Genomic DNA, 21134 nt, shown 5'->3' with positions numbered 1-21134 from the left:
GTGTGTGTGGTTCCTGTATACATACACGTTACTACTGCCCTCCGCAGAGAATCCCCTGACTGGTAGGAAACATGCAATGAACCTTAGTAACAAAAGTGATCAGAATGTTGTGAAAAATGGCCGATAATCTTTTATTAATGCTCAACGTTTAGGACAGAGAGCCAAGACAGGAAATCATAGTGTTTAAAGCCTGCTTTACATGTTGCAATTTCGCATACGATATTGTATGCGATTTGCAACGCCCCCATCGTATGTGCGGCATGTTCAATTTGTTGAATGTGCCGCACAAACGATTAACCCCCGTCACACGTACTTACCCGTCCTTACGACCTCGATGTGGGCGGCGAACATCCACTTCCTGGAGTGGGAGGGACGTTCGGCATCACATGACGTCACGCGGCAGCCGGCCAATAGAAGCGGAGGGGCGGAGATGAGCGGGACGTAAACATCCAGCCCACCTCCTTCCTTCTTCATTGTGGGCTGGAGCCGCGGGACGTAGGTAAGATCTGTTCATCGTTCCCGGGGTGTCACACACTGCGATATGTGCTGCCTCGGGAACATTGCACAACCCGACGTGCAATTCTAGAGAAAGGTACGATGTGTATGCGATCAACGTTTTACCGTTCAATCGCACGTAGCTGTCACACACAGCTACGTCACTAACGATGCCGGATGTGCGTCACTTACGACGTGACCCCTCCGACACATTGTAAGATACATTGCAGCGTGTAAAGCGGGCTTAAGGCTGAAGGTAGACTTAAGTGCATCGAGATAAACTTAAGGCTGGAGTCACACTTGCGATTAACTCGCACGAGTGTAGTGTGAGAAAATCTCGCATTGAACTCGGACCCATGTTAAGCAATGAGGCAGCTCCCATCTGCTATTTTTTACTCACTCCAAATCGGACTGAGAAAAAAATCGCAGCATGCTGCGTTTTGGTGAGTTTCTCGCGCAAGTCTCTTCAATGCAAGTCTATGGGTGCGTGAAAAAAAACGGATGTCACACGGACCATCCTAGTGACATCCGTTTTTCACAATAGATTTCTAGCAAGCAGTAGAAAATAATGTAAATGCTCCTGTGCATAACAGTACATGAATAGCAGCTGCTGAGAGTAAAAACTGATTGCACACTGACAGCACACTGATGAAATGTGAGCAGAAATTGTCCTACTTTCTGGCATGAGAATCGGACCGATTTTACACTCGCAAGTGTGATACCCAGCCTAACATGTTGATCCAGAGGAAGGCAAAAACTGCATAGGGCAGACAATGATTGCTCCATATTATGGGATAAAATTCTTTCCTGACTCCACATATGGCAATCAGACTAGTTCCCTGGATCAACACCAATCACAGAATCTAGTGCACATAACCAGTAATATCATATTTTTTTTTAAAAAAAAAGCATCCAGGCCTCTTTTAAATTTTAGTAGTGAATCAACCATTACAACACTATGTGGCAGAGAGTTCCACAGTCTCCCTGCTCTTAAAGGGAACCTGTCAGCAGAAATTTCATCCAAAAACTAAAAAATTTCCCCTCTGCAGCACCTGGGCTGCATTCTAGAAAGGTCACTGTTATTATTGTGCCCCATGTGAGACCAAAATAAAGACTTTATAAAGTCTTACCTTTTTGTATGCAGATTCTGTAAATGTGACACGGGGGCGGGCTGCCTGATGGCCGTTATGCTGCCTCCTGCCGCTTTAGGCCGTCCCCCATCGCCGATTTCCATAGCTGTGGACGCCGCCCAGTGCTCCACAGGTCCCCGCGCATGCCCAGTGCCCATCTCTCGTGGATGAGCACTGTGCCCAGTGTGACCGCTGGTGACGTGCGCGCAGGCTTTAGATTATGGGCGGTGCTGTGATGTTTATTACCAAGCAACCGCCCATAATCACGGAACCGCGCTTTCACCCTCGGCGTCCTTCGTTCTGCGCAAGTGCGGTGCTGCTGACCCCACGTCACCTCCTCCCATCTTGCCGAGGCAGGAAATAGATAGGTGACGTGGGGTCAGCAGCACCGCGCTTGCGCAGAACGAAGGACACTGAGGGGGAAAGCGCGGTCTCACGATTATGGGCAGTTGCTTGGTAATAAACATCACAGCACCGCCCATAATCTAAAGCCTGCGCGCACGTCACCAGCGGTGACACTGGGCACAGTGCTCATCCACGAGAGATGAGCACTGGGCATGCGCGGGGACCTGTGGAGCACTGGGCGGCGTCCACAGCTATGGAAATCGGCGATGGGGGACGGCCTAAAGCGGCAGGAGGCAGCATAACGGCCATCAGGCAGCCCGCCCCCGTGTCACATTTACAGAATCTGCATACAAAAAGGTAAGACTTTATAAAGTCTTTATTTTGGTCTCACAGGGGGCACAATAATAACAGGGACCTTTCTAGAATGCAGCCCAGGAGCTGCAGAGAGGGAATTTTTTAGTTTTTGGGCGAAATTTCTGCTGACAGGTTCCCTTTAAGCGGGCTTTACACTCTATGAGATTGCTACAGCAATCTCGTTGGGGTCACGGATTTTGTGACGCACATCCGGCCGCTGTAGCGATCTCGTTGTGTGTGACTCCTAGGAGCGATTTTGGATCGTTGCAAAAACATCCAAAATCGCTCCTCGTTGACATAGGGGTCCTGTCCCAATTATCGCTGCTGTCGCTGGAGCGAAGTTGATCCTCGTCCCTGCGGCAGCACACATCACTACGTGTGACGCCACAGCAACGAGGAACCTCTCCTTACCTGCCACACGCCAGCAATGAAGAAGGAAGGAGGTGGGCGGGATGTTCGTCCCGCTCATCTCCCCCCCTCCGCTTTGATTGGGCGGCCGCTTAGTGACGTCGCTGTGACGCCGAGCAAACCGCCCCCTTAGAAAGGAGGCGGTTCGCCGGTCACAGCGACGTCGCCGACCAGGTATGTGCGTGTGACGCTGCTGTAGCGATAATGTTCGCTACGGCAGCGATCTTCACATATCGGCATAACGATAGGGGCGGGTGCTATCACGCACGCCATCGCTAGCATCGGCTAGCGATGTCGCAGCGTGTAAAGCCACCCTTACAGTAAAGAATCTGCATCTGTGAATATGATTAAACCTCCTTTCCTCTAACCCCTTTGTCCCCGTTGCAGGCCTAGGTGTATAAAGATCATTAGAGAGATCTTTTTACTGTCCCCTCATATAATTGTACATTGTAATAAGATCCCCCCTAAGCCTTCATTTTTCCAAACTGAATAACCCCAAGTTTCATAACCTATCTTGATATTGCATTCTACCCATTCCTGTAATAACCTTGGTTGCTCTTCTCTGCACCAGTTCTAATTCAGTTATATCCTTCTTTTACACTGGAGACCAAAATTGTACACAGTATTCCAAGTGTGGTCGCACTAGTGACTTCTATAGGGGTAAAACTATGCTCTTCTCATTAGTATCTATGCCTCTTTTAATGCATTATTATATTAACCTTGGCAGCAGCTGACTGACACTGGTCAGTAACGGTGAGTTTTCTGTCCAACCATACACCCAAGTCTTTTTCAGGGTCAATTTCCCAGCCCAAGCCTCCAGATTACATATTATTTATTTTTATAGCACCATTTATTCCATGGCGCTTTAAAAAAGGAAAAGGGTATACATAATAAAAACAAGTACATTAATAATGAACAATACAAGGCACAGACTGGTACAGGAGGAGAGAGGACCCTGCCCGCGGGGGCTCATAGCCTACAAAGGAATGGGGGAGGATACAGGAGGTGAGGTTGGAGATGTTTGGGCAGTGGTATCGTGGACTGAGGGTTACTGCAGGTTGCAGGCTTGTTGAAAGAAGTAGGTCTTCAGGTTCATTTTGAACCTACTTTCCACGGGGCCTTTCCAGCAGGGAATAATCTAACTCCACCCAGAACTCCACACAAGCAGAACCAGGAAACAAGCCTTAGTACCACAAAAATCAAACAACAAGAAAATGGAAACAAACCAGCAAGAGGTACAAAGACCAAACTTATCTGCAAGGAGTTCAGGTGGAAACAGAAGATATGGCAGGCTCCAGAATGTCCACAGCACCACAGGAGACAACATTGATCACCGGCCCAGACCAAGAGAACATTACTCAGTTATACAGGCCCAGTCTGAGCAGCCTGATTTCCAATCATCAGCTGTCTGGCTTCTGTTATGCAGACCAACTCTACTATCAGCACTGGCCACAAAAGGGAGCCCAAACCGGAACCCAGTCCAAATGTGTTCACAACACTGTACCCTATTGTATGGCCTGTACTCCTCCCCCCTTACAGAAACCTGCTCTAGGGACTTAAATGGGGTCAGAAGAGATGTGTCTCCCCCGCCTGGACATAATAACTTACTCAGGTTGTTACTTCCTGTGACTTCTGCTGCCTGGGGAGCTCTGGCTGACTCTTGTAACAAGTCAAACCTTCCTGTGACTGCTTATGAACATTGCAGACCTCGGCGGCATTCTAAATGCCCTTGAGTATCTTCTTCCTCCAGATCTAAATCGCTGGAAGAGCTACTTGAGGCTTTCTATCTCCACAGAGACCACAGTCTCTGGAGCATTCTGACTGGTTGAGAGTTTAATTACGGCTGTTGATTCTTCCCTACCAGTCAGACTAGCAGAACCCCATCAACCTAATGAAGCAGGTTTCTTAAGGAGAGGCAAATGTGTGCTGAGGTCCTTTGCTGACCATGAGGATTTCACTGAGCTATTAAAGAAGGCCTGGGAGAACCCAGGTAGACTGTTTCAAAAGCATAGTTGCTTGGAGGTATTGTATCCTTTCCCAGCAGATTTGGTGGATTCTTGGTCCACTCCACCTGTGGTCAACACTCCTGTGTCTCGCGTTTCTAGAACCACCACCTTACCCCTCAGCGATGTGGCTGCTTTGAAGGATCCAACAGACAGAACAGACAGATGTATTGAGTCTGTAACTAAGTTCACTTTTGAGGTGATAGGGTCATCCCTTTGTCCGGTCTCCGCTGCCACTTGGGTGGCTAAGGCTGTTTCAGTCTGGACTAAGTACCTATGTCACAGGAAATTGAGTTAGCTTAAATAGCAGACCAGATCGCTAAGTATTTATGTGCTGCATCTTTGGATGCAGCATAGTGCTCCACTCAGACTTGAGCAGTTGTGTAGGTATCCGCTGCATGTGGTAGCTCAAGATGTGGAGGGCAATTCTAGCTTCAAAGAATTCTTTAACGGGACTTCCTTTTCATGGGTCACATTTGTTCGGTTCCAAGCTGGATAAGATTATTGCTGATGCCATGGGTGGTAAGAGTACTCTTCTGCCTCACGCAAGAGCCAGCATGCTGTCCAGAAAGTGCAATACTTTGCAGCTCCATCCTTATTCCAGTGGTACCCGCTCGCCAAAGTTGGCCCCATGTATCTCAGAGTCAGAAGAGCTCTGGCCTTCGAAGCAGCAGAGGGGTTGAAGCATGACAGGCAGCCCCCACTTGGGGATCCTTCCCGGATGGGCGATCACCTTCTTCATTGTCAGGGAGCATGCTTGGGGGTGAAGTGGTAAGAGAGATCGTTTCCTCAGGCTACAGAATAAACATCTCTTCCATTCCACGAGAATGTTTTTTTTCAGATCCCATCCCCCAGGTTCTCAAAGTGTTAAACAAGATTTTTTTTATCAGGCTATTGCCATTCTCCTTCAGGCAGGGATAATTGCAAGTTCACCCTTTAGAAAGGTTCAGAGGTATCTATTATTATAAACGTTTTCATTATCCCCAAGAAGGATGGCTCAGTTCGGCCCTTTCTGGATCTAAGATATATAAACAGGTGGGTGAAAATAAAGCACTTCTAGATAGGGTCAATCCGCTCCGTTATCGCGTCCATTGAGACTGGCAAGTTTATGTCATCAATAGACATTGAGGGCGCTTACTTGCATATGCGGATATTCCCGGCTCATCAGTATTTCCTTTCGTTTGCGATTGATTAAGATCATTATCAATTCACGTCTCTACGTTTCCGTCTGGCCTCAGCATCCAGAGTTTTTACAAAGCTTTTGGCACCAATTATGGTGCTCCTCCATTCCAGAGGTATAGAGGTGTAATAACCTATCTAGACGACATTCTTGTGAATGCTCCCAGACAGGCTCAAAATTTAGAGAACTTGACATCGTTTTACATACTCTACACCAATTTGGGTGTGTTGTCAATCAGACAAACTCCACACTAGTTTCTCACTCAGCGGCTTCTCTTTCTGGAGATGATTGTCAACACGACTCGGGGATCTGTCTTTCCTCAAAGAAAAGAGGGTGATTCTGTGGTCCTCTAGTCGGACGTTCAGGCAAATTTCCACTCTGGTTTTGCTTGAGAGTTTTACTGCAAATGGTAGCAGCATTCAAAGCGGATCTGTTCAGTCAGTACTTAGAGGAAAAAAACAAAAAAACAACAGCTCACCTATACCTTGCAATTCATGTGGTGAATGATTAGGTGCCCGGTTCCAAGACAGGCCGGATCCTGCCAAAAACATGCAGAAACGAGTGGGAAAAAAGACCCTCATTAATTGTAAATCTACACACATAGTGCATCTTGCTAAATGTATAGCTTGTGATTTAATTTATGTGGGATCTACTATTCGTAAGTTAAAGGTACGTTTTTCGGAACATATTAGAGATGCGGTACCAAAAATAAAGGAAATATCAAGATCAATGTCTGTTTAGCTAGAAATTTTCATGATGTACACGGAGGTAATGTTGAGACACTAATCGTGCATGGCATTGAGAGGGTTAATTTGCCCCTGAGAGGGGGTGACTGGACGTATTTGGTTAGGAAGTGTGAGGCTAAATGAATACTTAAGATGAATTGTCGCATACCTCCTGGATTAAATTATAAGAATGATTTGGCATACTTATATTAAAGAAAACGTATGTATTAAATGTAAAGAAATCTGTGCCTATTTTTCCGATTGCAGGTGGTGAAGATTTAATGATGTGCCTGTGAGCAAGTTCGAGTTAATGATATTGAACGTCTACATGTGTTTTCTTCACTGGCTCCACCTATTGTTTTTTCCTAGTATATAATGTCTTTCATTTTCAATGTAATCTTGTCATGATTAAGTGCCAAGTTTTTGGGGCCTGAAACGCGTAGACGTGGTCTACTTTTAAAATTGCACTATGTTTTTATATACACGGTTTTTGCAATAAAGAAGGTTTTTTGGATCTCCTGAGTAGGTGCGGTTCAGTCAGTTCCATTGAAGAAATTGTAAAACACGCTTCTAGCACTTTAAGATAGGTCATTACAGTCCCTAGATTGACCTATTCACGTCCCACTTTGGTGCCGTCAGTCCCTCAGATGGTTGTTGACCCCCTTCCTCCTATCCAAGAGTCGTTATTTTCTCCCCATTCTAATGGAGATTCTGACCACGGATGCCAGCCTCTCCAGATGGCAGGAAGTGTTTTGACATTTTTCAGCACAGGGAACTTGTAATGCCGGCATTCCCTGCACTGACAGGCAAGGATGCTGACATTCTCAACGCCCTGCTGTTTCCTCCAACTTTGTTCCCATCGCAGCTCCCAGCTTCCACACCATGTGGGCTTCCTCGCCGCGCATTTAAGTTGCGCACACTGCCCACTTCTTACAGGGGCGCGTATACCTGATGTGTTCCCAGCCTATAGCCAGGAAGTACCTGATCTGTTCTCAGGCTGTTGCAGGGGAATACTAGGTATTTAAGGCACCCTCCCCTACCGGGAGGTGCCTATGCAGCATTTGTTCAGTAGCTTATGTGGCTACTAGCTCATTGTTTAGTCCCTGCATCCTGTTTCAGATCTTCAGATTTTGTTCTCTCCCGTAGACCTGATTCAGTCCCAATCCTGAAAATCCTGAACCCAAACCTGTCCAACTGCTTGAATCTGCTTTAGTGTCCCTGTGTCAGCATCAGCGAAAACGGGGACTGCCTTGGGGTGGTACTTGGCGGCTACCTGCAGCACAAACCTAACCTCACCAACAGATGCTCTAGATAGGACCATATAGATGCTTATTTACGCCCCTCCAAGGTAAACCCTTGATCCATGGTTTAGTGAATCCTCATCCCTGTCTGCTGGATCGGTCATTTCCGTTCTGCCTGTAACAGAATTTGAGACGATCAGGAGAGGCTTCTCCTGATCAATATGCTGGAGCTTAGGGCTATCCATCGAGCTCTCCTTCATTGGCAGCACATATTTATAGGACTACCAGTCAGAATTCAGTCAGATAGCGCCACAGCAGTGCAGTAGGATATATCAACTGTCATGGGGGATAAGACGTCGGATCGCCATGTTAGAGGTGTCAAGAATGCTAAGATGGGCAGAAACAAGGTTCCTCTGATATCGGCGGTTTACATTCCTCATGTAGACAACTGGGAAGCTGACTTCTTCAGCCACCAGCAAATAGACCTGGGAGAGTGTTCAGGCAGATTTGTTTTTCTTGGGGCACTCCGGATGTTTATCCAATAGATTCCAGGTTATACCACAGAGTGCCAGTATTTTTTGCAAGATCTCGGTATACACGGGCGGTTGGGGTCGACACTCTGGCAATTCTTTGGTCCCAGTTCTTGCTACCATATCTCTTCCCACCTCTTCTTGTTCTTCACAGGCTTCTCAAGAAGGTCAGAACAGAAGGGGTTCCAATGAGATCCTAGTGGCTAAGGATTGGTCATGGAGGGTCTCCTATTCGGACATCAACACCTACCAGGCGCTGACTCATGGCCCCTTCAGAACCATCAAGACCTTTTGTCTCAGGGTCCGTTTTATCACCGCAATTTACACCCTCTTGCTTTAATGGCATGCCTCTTGAAGCCTTGGTTCTGAGGAGGTCTTGCCTCTCAGAGCCAGTTATCCAGACCATGATTAGTGGAAGAAAGCTGGTATGTTACCATCGCATTTGGAGGTTTTCTTTCGTTGGTGCAAATCTTAAGTTTATTTCCCCAATGGTTTTTTTTCTTTGCCGTCTCTGCTGTCTATTTTTGCGTTCCAGACTAGAAGCAGGGCTAGCGCTTAAGCCCCGGCTAATTTATTCCAGAGCTACAGTATTTGACCATGGAACCATTGTTCAGAACTTTTCTCTGAGTGGTGCAGATCAGACCTCCTTACCAGCCACCCCTAGAATCCTGAGACCTTAATCTATATTTAGAGGTGCTTCAGGCTCCTCCCTTTGAGCCTACTAGGGACATCCCACCTCTCTGTCTGAAATAGGTGACTTTTCTTACAGCAATAGCTTCTATTAGAAGGGTTTCTGAATTGGCTGAGCTCTCCTGACAAGCTCCCTACCTTGTTCTTCATCGAGACAAGGTGGTTTTGAGGACGGGCTCCGACTTTTTTCCCCTAGGTTCTTTACGCTTTCCACCTTAATGAGGACATTATCTTGCTTTTCTTTTATTTTCTCCATCTCATCCTATGGAAAAAAAACTACACTGTCTGGATGTTATTAGGGTCATACGTTTGTCAGCCACCGCCACGTTTAGGTGGTCCAATTCCTTATTCGTTCTACCAAATGGAACCCCGCAAGGATCAAGCCGCTTCCAAAGCAACTATCTCTCACTGGCTTAAAAAAACAATTGTTCAGGCTTATAAATCAAAGGACAGGGTTCCCGCATTTAATGGCAGGGCGCATTCTAATAAAGCAGTAGGGGCTTCCTGGGTAGTTCGTCATCAGGCCTCAGCCCTGCAGCTCTGTAAGGCAGCTCCCTGGGCATCAGTACATATCTTTTCCTAATTTTACAGGGTCCCTACCCTTGCTTTGGCTGATGCAAGTTTGGGCAGGATGATTTTGCAGGTAGCAGTTAATCAAGCTTCCGCTTGAGCTACACTAGTAAGTTTTGTGATATTAACAGAATATTTATTATTTTGTTTCCTTTCCCGCGCCAGGGACAGCTTTTGGGTGTCCCAGGGTCCTGTGTCCTTCAATAAAGCGACCGAGAAAAGTAGATTTTTGTTACTCACTGTAAAATCTGTTTCTTGTTAGTCTTCATTGTCTTCATTGTCAGTCTCGGCAAGGAGAAAAGTTTTCCCCTTAGACCCCGTCTTAGCTTCTCATACAGCCAGATCAGATCTCATACTTTGCACTGACGAAGGGCAATCACCTCAAAACACCATGTCTGCAAATTGAGGTTTTGCTCTGGTTAAATCTTAAGTCTTATCACAAGGCTCGTTAAGGGGTCGATTTTGACTTTTAGGATTGCTGCTTCCAATAGTTGGCACTAAAGTTTGTCTCCTTCCTCCCTGAAGAGACAATTTGCATATTTTCCAGAGGAGCATAAGTCTTCTCACTAGCATGCCAGATTGGTGTGTCAGTCTCCGCAAGGGGAAATGTTTTCCCCTAAAGGGTGCTTTACACGCTGCGACATCGCTAATGATTTATCGTCGGGGTCACAGTGTTTGTGATGGACATCCAGCGTCGTTAGCGACATCGCAGCGTGTGACACCTTCGAGCGACCTTCAACGATCGCAAAAGAGGTAAAAATCGTTGGTTTTGGAGAGGTCGTTCAAACACCAAATATCGTTGTCTGGTGAGTAGACATCGGTATGTGTGACACCGCAGGAGCGACGAACATCTGCTTACCTCCGTCTACCGGCAATGAGGAAGGAAGGAGGTGGGCGGCATGTTCCAGCCGCTCATCTCTGCCCCTCCTCTGTTATTGGACGGCTGCCGTGTGACGTCGCTGTGACGCCGCATGAACCACCCCCTTAGAAAGGAGGTGGTTCGCCAGCAACAGCGACGTCGCAGTGAAGGTAAGTCTGTGTGACGGGTGTTAGCTATGTTGTGCACCATAGGCAGCGATTTTCCCGTGACGCACAACCGACGGGGGCGGGTACGCTCGCTAGCGATATTGGTAACGATATCGCAGCATGTAAAGCACCCTTTAGACCTCTTCATTGTGGGACACATCTTTACCCGGTTAGGCAAGGTGTAGTCTGCTGAAGAAGAGATAATTTTTAGTTCTGTGTAATATCTGTTTCAGGCTATATGTGTCAGCAGACTATCCCAGGGTTCTGCTTCCCCAATGAAGACTAAAGAGAAACATATTTTACAGTGAGTACCAAAAATCTACTATTTTTTACTTTTTCCTTAACTACATTGTTTCAGATTGGTCTTTTTTTATCACCTTTTACTTGTTAACTGAGATCAACATTTTCAGTACAAGTTATTGTCTTCTAGTCATCTCAAACTGTCCTTCACATCCCTTCACTTTCTCATTTTTCTTGCTTCCAACACGTTAATGTCAAGAAATTACTTTTCATTTGCTGCCTAAAAGACATTTACTCCTTTGAAGGCAAAAAGCAGAAGTTCACTTAGGGATCCAGTATCTTATCCTCCCTTTTTATTTATTATAGTTATTGACAGAATATTTATCAGCTCTCCCTTAACTCCATAGGTTTTAAGACAATAGCTTAAAACCTACAAATTAATTTTGTTGATGTAAATACAAGGAAAAGTTTTAAAAGAAGACATTTAGTAATAATTCATAACAATTTTTAATTTATTGTCCCTCACCTTTCTATACCCTGTAAACAGACATTAGGCATGGGGATATGCTGTTGTACACAATGAGAACATTTGATCATCCAATGCCCATCTGGTCTCATTGATTTAATAGGACACCCTATTATACAAGCTTGGCATCAGATAGTTTTTAGGACAACTATCTTGTATAGCTGCATCTCTTCATAACTGATATCAAATAAGGTGGTTGAGAGACATCAGACCCTTTAAGATGCAGTTATGTGAAGTATATAAACGTGAAATATTCTTTGTGCGTGGTTGCTATACACTAAATTGCCACTTTAGTAGCAACATCTGCCCTTTCGTGATTGGAGGCTCCCTGTATGAAAATTTTAAAGTACGTAACCCTGGATGACGGCATAAAATCGAGTGATTAAAATCAGTGTCAGAATGAATACACATTAAAAAAATAAAAAAATCAAACTATTTGTGTGATTTTGAATTTTATTTAAAAAGAATCTGTCAACCTTATAGGATTTTCTCATGCAATGGTACAACGTTTACCAAGAACTTTGTGAATGAAAAGACCATTCAGTGTAAGAGGATTTTGTGTATGTTAACAACTTGTTGACGAAAGGGGTCATAGAACAATAAAAAGGCAGCACAGTCGTACACAATGAAAATTACTCCAGTGCTGCTCTATTGGGTCAGAACACACAACTCATGATTCTTCGTATGGATGGACTTTCATAGCAATCAATAGTTTGAGTCTCATTGTTGTCTCAAAAAAAAAAAAGTAAAAGACTACAGTTGGCAGTGATACAGAGAACCAATTTTTGGGGAAAACTATGAGAAGCTATTCAGTCTACATAGCCTAATATTCCTGCAGAATGATTTCAGCATGTAATAAGATCTATTACACAAGGAATGGCTACTTCTTTGAGTGATTACGCTGATTTTTAAGAACATGAGATTTCCCTGTGAAATATTTCCCGTATTCTATACATGAAAACGACTTCTTTCTTTTGTGAGATTTTTGATGTGCAAACAGAGAAGAGTTTTGGGCAAAACACTTTCCACATTCTGAACATGAATATGGCTTCTCCCCTGTGTGAATTCTTTGATGTGCAACTAAAACTGATTTATAGTTAAAACATCTTCCACATTCTGAACATGAAAACGGCTTCTCACCTGTGTGAGTTCTCTGATGTGTAACAAGTCTGAATTTTTCTCTAAAACGTTTCCCACATTCTAAACATAAATATGGCCTTTCCCCTGTGTGAATTTTCTGATGTCTATCTAGTTTTGCTTTAGTCCTAAAACATTTCCCACATTCTGAACATAAATGTGGCTTTTCCCCTGTGTGAATTTTCTGATGTCTAACAAGTTTGTCTTTAGTCCTAAAACATTTCCCACATTCTGAACATGAGAAAGGCTTCTCTCCTGTATGAATTCTCTCATGTATTACTAAAGCAAACTTATCCTTTAAACATTTTCCACATTCTGAACAGGAAAATTTTTTCTTTCTTGAACAAGTTCCTTGGTGTTCACCGTAACGTGTGTTATTTATGTTTTGCTTAACAGTCTGTGATGAATCAGAAAATAGGAACTGTAGATAAGGATCAAACGATAGATTTTTGCTGTCAAGGGCTGTAGGCATATCTGGGATAATGGCATGCTCTTCATAAATATATGGTATAATACCATCATCCTCTGCTTTAAAATCTGAAAATATCATATCTTCCTCTGAATTCCCGGTACAGTTATCTGCCAAAAATAAAAATAATTTTGTTAATTTTTTAGAACACTGTTTTAAGGCTGGCTTTCAGATTTAAACAAACTTTTACCCATAGGCCTAGTTAGGTGTAAACCCATGCCCACCCGAGCTTAAAAGGGGGCTTTACACGCAGTGACATCGCTAGCGATGTCGCTCGTGAAAGCACCCGCCCCCGTCATTTGTGCGTCACGGGCAAATCGCTGCCCATGGCGCACAATATCGCTAAAACCCGTCACACGTACTTACCTTCCTAGCGACGTCGCTGTGGCCGGCGAACCGCCTCCTTTCTAACGGGGCGGTTCGTGCGGCGTCACTAAGCGGCCGCCCAATAGAAGCTGAGGGGCGGAGATGAGTGGCCATAACATCCCGCCCACTTCCTTCCTTCCTCATTGCCGGCGGCCGCAGGTACGATGTTGTTCCTCGTTCCTGCGGTGTCACACAGCGATGTGTGGTGCCGCAGGAACGACAAACAACCTGCGTCCTGCAACAGCAACAACATTTGGGATTAGAACGACGTGTCAACGATTAGGTGAGTACTTTTGATAGTTAACGGTCGTTCCTGCGTTTCACATGCAACAACGTTGCTAACGAGGCTGGATGTGCGTCACGAATCCCGTAACCCCTCAACGACAGCTCGTTAGCGATGTCGTTGCGTGTAAAGCCCCCTTTACTTATTCTCTCAGATCTGCCTCTGTTTGCCTGCAGCTGACATTGAATGTGTTGATCTCTGCAGTGCTGACGACTGACATCACGATAGTGCTGAGCTCGGTGGCTCTGCTGCAGTTTTTCACCTTGACCTTTTTACTTGAAATGGCTGCTAATTCAGTTTTTATGAAGTTATAACAACCTGTGTATTGTTGTTTACAGCCTAGACCTCTACTTTTTCACTATCTAACTGGTTTAAGAGAGGTGGAGACACCTACTGGAGAGGTTTTTCACCTGGCGACTTTCGATACTAACCATATCTACTCTCCACTTGAATGCTCAATAATAGTGATGAGCGAGCATGCTTGTCACTACTCGGTACTCGCACGAGTATCGCTGTACTCGGGCTGCTCGGCGGGGACCGAGTAATCTCGCGATACTCGTGCTGTACTCGTGGTCTTCATTTCTGCATGTTGGCGCTCTTTTGAGAGCCAGCCCTCATGCAGGGATTGGCTGGCAGACCACTGCAATGCCACAGCCCTGTTAGTTGTGGAATTGCAGTGATTGGCCGGCCTGCACAGCGTGACCGAGCCTTTATATCGGCCGGCGCGCTGTGCTCTGCTCACAACTATCCAGACAGTCAGTGCAGGGAGAGTGTCGCTGATTCAGGGAAAGCTTTGCGGCCCTTTATAGTTAGTTCCGGAGCAGGGCTGCAAACAGTGTGACCAGAAGTCCTTCTCAGGACTATTCTAGTTGTATACAGGCAGGCAGGGTATAGCCAGGTCGGAGTACAGTAGCAGAGTCCTTCTCAGGACTATTGTTGCTATATACAGGCAGGGTATAGCCAGGTCGGAATACAGGCTAGTGACCAGAAGAGTCCTTGTCAGGACTATTGTAGCAGTATACAGGCAGGCAGGCAGGGTAGTGGTGACCGTATACCAGCCTTCATCATATCTGGGGCTGGTGTACACAGTGTAAAACAGTCCAGATAGTGTCAGACTTCTCAGTAATTGTCGCTCCTAAAAACCAGTTAGGTTCTTATTGCGTCCGTGCTTGCATTTAAAAACAGCACGTGTGTGGCAGTCGGTGGCAGGGTACAGGTGCGCGTTTTGCACAAACTATTATATAACGCACAAGTCTAGTGTATAATACACGTCAGTCAGCAGTGTCTGATAGTGTCAGACTTCTCAGTAATTGTCGCTCCTAAAAACCAGTTAGGTTCTTATTGCGTCCGTGCTTGCATTTAAAAACAGCACGTGTGTGGCAGTCGGTGGCAGGGTACAGGTGCGCGTTTTGCACAAACTATTATATAACGCACAAGTCTAGTGTATAATACACGTCAGTCAGCAGTGTCTGATAGTGTCAGACTTCTCAGTAATTGTCGCTCCTAAAAACCAGTTAGGTTCTTATTGCGTCCGTGCTTGCATTTAAAAACAGCACGTGTGTGGCAGTCGGTGGCAGGGTACAGGTGCGCGTTTTGCACAAACTATTATATAACGCACAAGTCTAGTGTATAATACACGTCAGTCAGCAGTGTCTGATAGTGTCAGACTTCTCAGTAATTGTCGCTCCTAAAAACCAGTTAGGTTCTTATTGCGTCCGTGCTTGCATTTAAAAACAGCACGTGTGTGGCAGTCGGTGGCAGGGTACAGGTGCGCGTTTTGCACAAACTATTATATAACGCACAAGTCTAGTGTATAATACACGTCAGTCAGCAGTGTCTGATAGTGTCAGACTTCTCAGTAATTGTCGCTCCTAAAAACCAGTTAGGTTCTTATTGCGTCCGTGCTTGCATTTAAAAACAGCACGTGTGTGGCAGTCGGTGGCAGCGTACAGGTGCGCGTTTTGCACAAACTATTATATAACGCACAAGTCTAGTGTATAATACACGTCAGTCAGCAGTGTCTGATAGTGTCAGACTTCTCAGTAATTGTCGCTCCTAAAAACCAGTTAGGTTCTTATTGCGTCCGTGCTTGCATTTAAAAACAGCACGTGTGTGGCAGTCGGTGGCAGGGTACAGGTGCGCGTTTTGCACAAACTATTATATAGCGCACAAGTCTAGTGTATAATAGACGTCAGTCAGCAGTGTCTGATAGTGTCAGACTTCTCAGTAATTGTCGCTCCTAAAAACCAGTTAGGTTCTTATTGCGTCCGTGCTTGCATTTAAAAACAGCACGTGTGTGGCAGTCGGTGGCAGCGTACAGGTGCGCGTTTTGCACAAACTATTATATAACGCACAAGTCTAGTGTATAATACACGTCAGTCAGCAGTGTCTGATAGTGTCAGACTTCTCAGTAATTGTCGCTCCTAAAAACCAGTTAGGTTCTTATTGCGTCCGTGCTTGCATTTAAAAACAGCACGTGTGTGGCAGTCAGTGGCAGCGTACAGGTGCGCGTTTTGCACAAACTATTATATAACGCACAAGTCTAGTGTATAATACACGTCAGTCAGCAGTGTCTGATAGTGTCAGACTTCTCAGTAATTGTCGCTCCTAAAAACCAGTTAGGTTCTTATTGCGTCCGTGCTTGCATTTAAAAACAGCACGTGTGTGGCAGTCGGTGGCAGGGTACAGGTGCGCGTTTTGCACAAACTATTATATAACGCACAAATCTAGTGTATAATACACGTCAGTCAGCAGTGTCTGATAGTGTCAGACTTCTCAGTAATTGTCGCTCCTAAAAACCAGTTAGGTTCTTATTGCGTCCGTGCTTGCATTTAAAAACAGCACGTGTGTGGCAGTCGGTGGCAGGGTACAGGTGCGCGTTTTGCACAAACTATTATATAACGCACAAGTCTAGTGTATAATACACGTCAGTCAGCAGTGTCTGATAGTGTCAGACTTCTCAGTAATTGTCGCTCCTAAAAACCAGTTAGGTTCTTATTGCGTCCGTGCTTGCATTTAAAAACAGCACGTGTGTGGCAGTCGGTGGCAGGGTACAGGTGCGCGTTTTGCACAAACTATTATATAACGCACAAGTCTAGTGTATAATACACGTCAGTCAGCAGTGTCTGATAGTGTCAGACTTCTCAGTAATTGTCGCTCCTAAAAACCAGTTAGGTTCTTATTGCGTCCGTGCTTGCATTTAAAAACAGCACGTGTGTGGCAGTCGGTGGCAGCGTCAGGCTCCATATTGTCCCTGGATAGAGACGTGCATGATGGCCTGTAAACATGAAGTGCCCATTGTAAGTAAGTGGGTCTATTGTAGTATAGCCCTTAGGCAGGGCAGCCAAAAATTGGGAGGCTCCACGTTGTCCCTGGATAGAGACGTGCATGAGGGCCTGTAAACCTGAAGTGCCCATTGGAAGGAAGTGGGTCTATTGTAGTATAGCCCTTAGGCAGGGCAGCCAAAAATTGGGAGGCTCCACGTTGTCCCTGGGTAGAGACGTGCATGAGGGCCTCAAAACATTGTTCCCATTGCAAAGGAGCGGGTCTCCTGTCGTTGTAATGTCCATTCTGCAAAGAATGGGCGAAAAAATTTACCACTGGGGGTATACCTGAAACAAAGGCCTAAGTATTGCAATTTGTAACGGTCATCATCATGGTGGCGCATGAGGAGAAGGAGGAGCAGTCCAGCGATTATCCAAAGTCCAGAAGTGTGTACCCATGGGTGAGTGGAGGTACATGGCAAACTTTAAATTCCGCTCTCATTTGCTGGTGGTGTGGTGAAGTCTGGCCCAATCCAACCCTTGTTCATCTTGATCAGAGTCAGCCTGTCCGCATTTTCAGTTGACAGGCGGGTGCGTTTATCTGTAATGATTCCACCTGCGGCACTAAAAACACGCTCTGACAAAACGCTAGCAGCAGGGCAGGCCAGGCCTTCCAAGGCGTAGAGAGCCAATTCATGCCACGTGTCCAGCTTGGATACCCAATAATTGTAAGGCACAGAGGAATGTCGGAGTACAGTTGTTCGATCTGCAAGGTACTCCTTCAGCATCTGGGCAAACTTAGGATTTCTTGTGGCACTACCCCGCACCTCAGGGGCTGTGGTACGTGAGGGGCTGAGAAAACTGTCCCACATCTTAAAGACTGTTCCCCAACCTCTGGCGGATTGGACTTGTGCCTCTCTCGGCTGTACGCCTCGGTTGTCCACTGATTCATGACCTATGCCGCTAGCGTTTTGTGAGGGGAATGCTTTGCCTACTTCCGTGACTATGGCCTTCTGGAACTGCTGCATTTTGCCTGACCTCTCCGCCTCGGGAATAAGAGACATAAAGTTCTCCTTTTAGCGTGGGTCTAACAGTGTTACCAACCAGTAATGATTGTCGGCCAAGATGTTCTTAACGCGAGGGTCACGAGACAGGCAGCTTACCATAAAGTCAGCCATGTGTGCCAGACTCTTAACAGCCATCACTTCAGTATCCTGACCAACACGATGACTGAACATGCTGTCCTCCTCCTCCTCCTCCTCATCATCTACCCTGTCCTCTGGCCAGCCACGCTGAACCGAGGATATGACTGCATGTCACATCCTCAATTTGGCCAGACAGTTGCTCCATGTCTTCATCCTCCTCCTCGTCATAGTCCTCCACTGCACGTTGTGATGAGACGAGGCTGGGCTGTGTGTTATCATCACCCACACCCACTACTGTTTCTTGCTCAAACTCATCGCGCTCCGCCTGCAATGCATCATGGTTGTTTTTTGAGCAGAGACCATTTTAGAAGGCAGAGAAGCGGTATGGTGACGCTAATAATGTCGTCATCGCCGCTCACCATCTTGGTGGAGTCCTCAAAGTTTTGGCGGATGGTGCATAGGTCGGACATCCATCTCCACTCCTCAGGTGTTATGTGTGGAGTTTGACCCATTTCCCGACGGCTTAGGTGATGCAGGTACTCAACAACTGCCCTCTTCTGCTCACATATCCTGACCAACTTGTGCAGAGTTGAATTCCAACGCGTGGGGACATCACACACCAGTCTGTGTGCCGGAAGATGCAAACGGCGTCTTAAGCCGGCAAGGCCGGCTGAAGCAGTAGGTGACTTTCGAAAATGTGCAGACAGGCGGCGAACTTTTACCAGCAGATCAGACAGCTCTGAGTATGACTTTAGAAACCGCTGAACCACGAGGTTGAGCACATGGGCCACGCATGGAACATGTGTCAGCTGGCCTCGCCTCAAAGCCGCCACCAGGTTCCGGCCATTGTCACACACGACCTTTCCTGGCTTTAGGTTCAGAGTTGTGAGCCAGTGATCTGCCTGCTGTTTCAGAGCTGTCCACACCTCTTCTGCATTGTGGGGTTTGTCACCTATGCAGATTAGCTTCAGCACTGCCTGTTGCCGCTTCGCCGAGGCAGTGCTGCAGTGCTTCTGTGTCGCCCTGGACAAGCCAGGGGCCACAGAGCACAACACTTAAACACCCCACACTCCCTGCAGGCATATCATAGTCAAAACACAAAATCCTTGTTGCCTTCCCCAGGGGCTGTTGTCCACACCAGGGTGTGGAGCCAGGCGGTTGGTCTCCACCCACCGAGGAGGAGGGAAAACACAGGCAGTGAGAGTTAAGCTAAGGAAGTGGAAGGAGGAAAGTAGTAGAGAGGAGAAAAGTGACAGCAAAGAGCCTGAAGTTGGTCCGGGTGTGTGGCCTGGACAGGACAGCAAGGTTGGCAGGATGTGGTGACCGTCTGCAGTGGAGGCCGATTGGAGTCTGCCGTAAGGACCGTGGACGGGTGGTGACCCGGCCGTACCGGACCGGTATACAAAGAGAAGCCAGCACCATTGGCAGAGGACTTTCGGATCCCGGCAAGGCTTGGTGTCGCCGTGAATTTGCCAAATCCGTTAGTGAAGGGGACCTCAGGGTTTCCAAACAGCCAAGTCCAGATAGAAGGCAACCGTACAACCGTGAAGGGGAGACACAGCCACCGCCAAGGGCAACCGTCTCCCAGTGCCATCGCCTGTGGGCAAAAGGGGCTCCTCCGGCCCATATCCAGGTCAGGGAGCGGGTTACCGTTGGGAAACCATCACTACCAACACTTAACTTAGGTGCAGGGAGAGACAGTCATCACTAACCTGCAGGGAGGAACAACCGCAGCCGTCCGAGTGACCCATCCATCCAGCCACTTGTTTTACCGTGAACTGTGTCATCATCATTGGGCTGAGTGAGTACCTCCGTGCCGTGCGGCACAGCGCTGCCCCTGCGACCCTGCACTTCATCAGGCCCCGCAACCCGCCTGTCATCCATCTCTACCCCATCACCAGGCCCCGGGACAACCAACCCCCCTACCCACGGAGGGGAGAAATAACAACAAAGCTGCTCCCTGTCACAGGCTCCCGGGATCCCCGTCCAGAGCAGCGGTGGTGTCCACACAATCACCACAACCGTGGGTGGCGTCACGGACAATATCCCCAAAACCCAAACCACCCCTTTTCACTCACGGGCGAGTAGCGCCGCTCGAGTCCCCGGGATCCGGCCATCGCTCGAGCCAACGAGCAGCAGCAGCCGTAGAGCTGCGTCAGCCGGACCCGAGCAGTGGGAGAGCGCACCGTCCCCTCCTCCGCCCGCGACACTTCCAGCTTAGGACTGGTGTGGAGGGTAAAGTGGATCAGGATGCGCAGGAGGAGGAGAAGGCTGAGGAGCATGACATTCCGGAGCTGTAGAGTGTGTGTGAAACCCTGACTGAGGTAGGGCCTGCAAAACTTGGTGTGTGAAGGACGTGTTCCGTCCCTCGCTCAGACTGGGTCCCAGCTTGCACAATATTAACCCAGTGTGACGTCAACGAGATGTAGCGGCCTTGCCCACATGCACTTGTCCACGTGTCTGTGGTTAGGTGGACTTTGGCTGAAACAGCGTTGTTCAGGGCACGTGTGATGTTTTGTGACACGTGGTTAGTTATGCAATGCGGGGACGGCACACCGGGAGAAATAGTGGCGGCTGTGGACCGAGTAACGTGGGACAGCTGCCACCATCAGGTCGCGGAATGCTTCTGTCTCAACCAGCCTAAAAGGCAACATTTCCAGCGCAAGCAGTCGCGAAATGTTAGCATTTAGAACTGTGGCATGTGGGGTGTTGGCAGTGTATTTGCGCCTGCGTTCAAAGGTTTGCTGAATGGATAACTGAACGTTGCGCTGGGACAAGGACGTGCTTGATGATGGTGTTCTTTCTGCGTAGGCAACTGCAGGTGCAGGAGTGGAGGAGGCTTGTTCGCAGGCAGCATGGACAGGGGATTGGCTCGCATGCACAACCAGCGAAGACGTAGCAGTGACATCAGCAAGCACTGCTCCTCGACTCTGTTGTACTTCCCACAAAGTCGGGTGCTTGGCTGACATGTGCCTGATCATGCTGGTGGTGGTCAGGCTGCTAGTTTT

General features: G+C 47.1%; 1 protein-coding gene across 2 annotated transcripts in view; it reads right to left on the bottom strand.

The window, feature by feature from the left end:
• Nucleotides 1-11898: 11898 nt before the first annotated feature.
• Nucleotides 11899-21134, bottom strand: part of LOC142312053 (gastrula zinc finger protein XlCGF66.1-like) — a 48607-nt gene continuing 39371 nt past the window's right edge. For both annotated transcript variants that reach the window (XM_075350930.1, XM_075350931.1), the window contains exon 7: nt 11899-13179. In XM_075350930.1, coding sequence (XP_075207045.1) covers nt 12344-13179 — 836 coding nt within the window. In that variant the 3' untranslated portion in view covers nt 11899-12343. The remainder of the gene's footprint in view (nt 13180-21134) is intronic.

The sequence above is a fragment of the Anomaloglossus baeobatrachus genome, chromosome 5 (assembly GCF_048569485.1).
Source record: "Anomaloglossus baeobatrachus isolate aAnoBae1 chromosome 5, aAnoBae1.hap1, whole genome shotgun sequence".
Taxonomy (NCBI): Eukaryota; Metazoa; Chordata; class Amphibia; order Anura; family Aromobatidae; genus Anomaloglossus; species Anomaloglossus baeobatrachus.
Note: the sequence above shows the minus strand (reverse complement) of the source record. Positions and strands in the feature narration are given on the sequence as shown.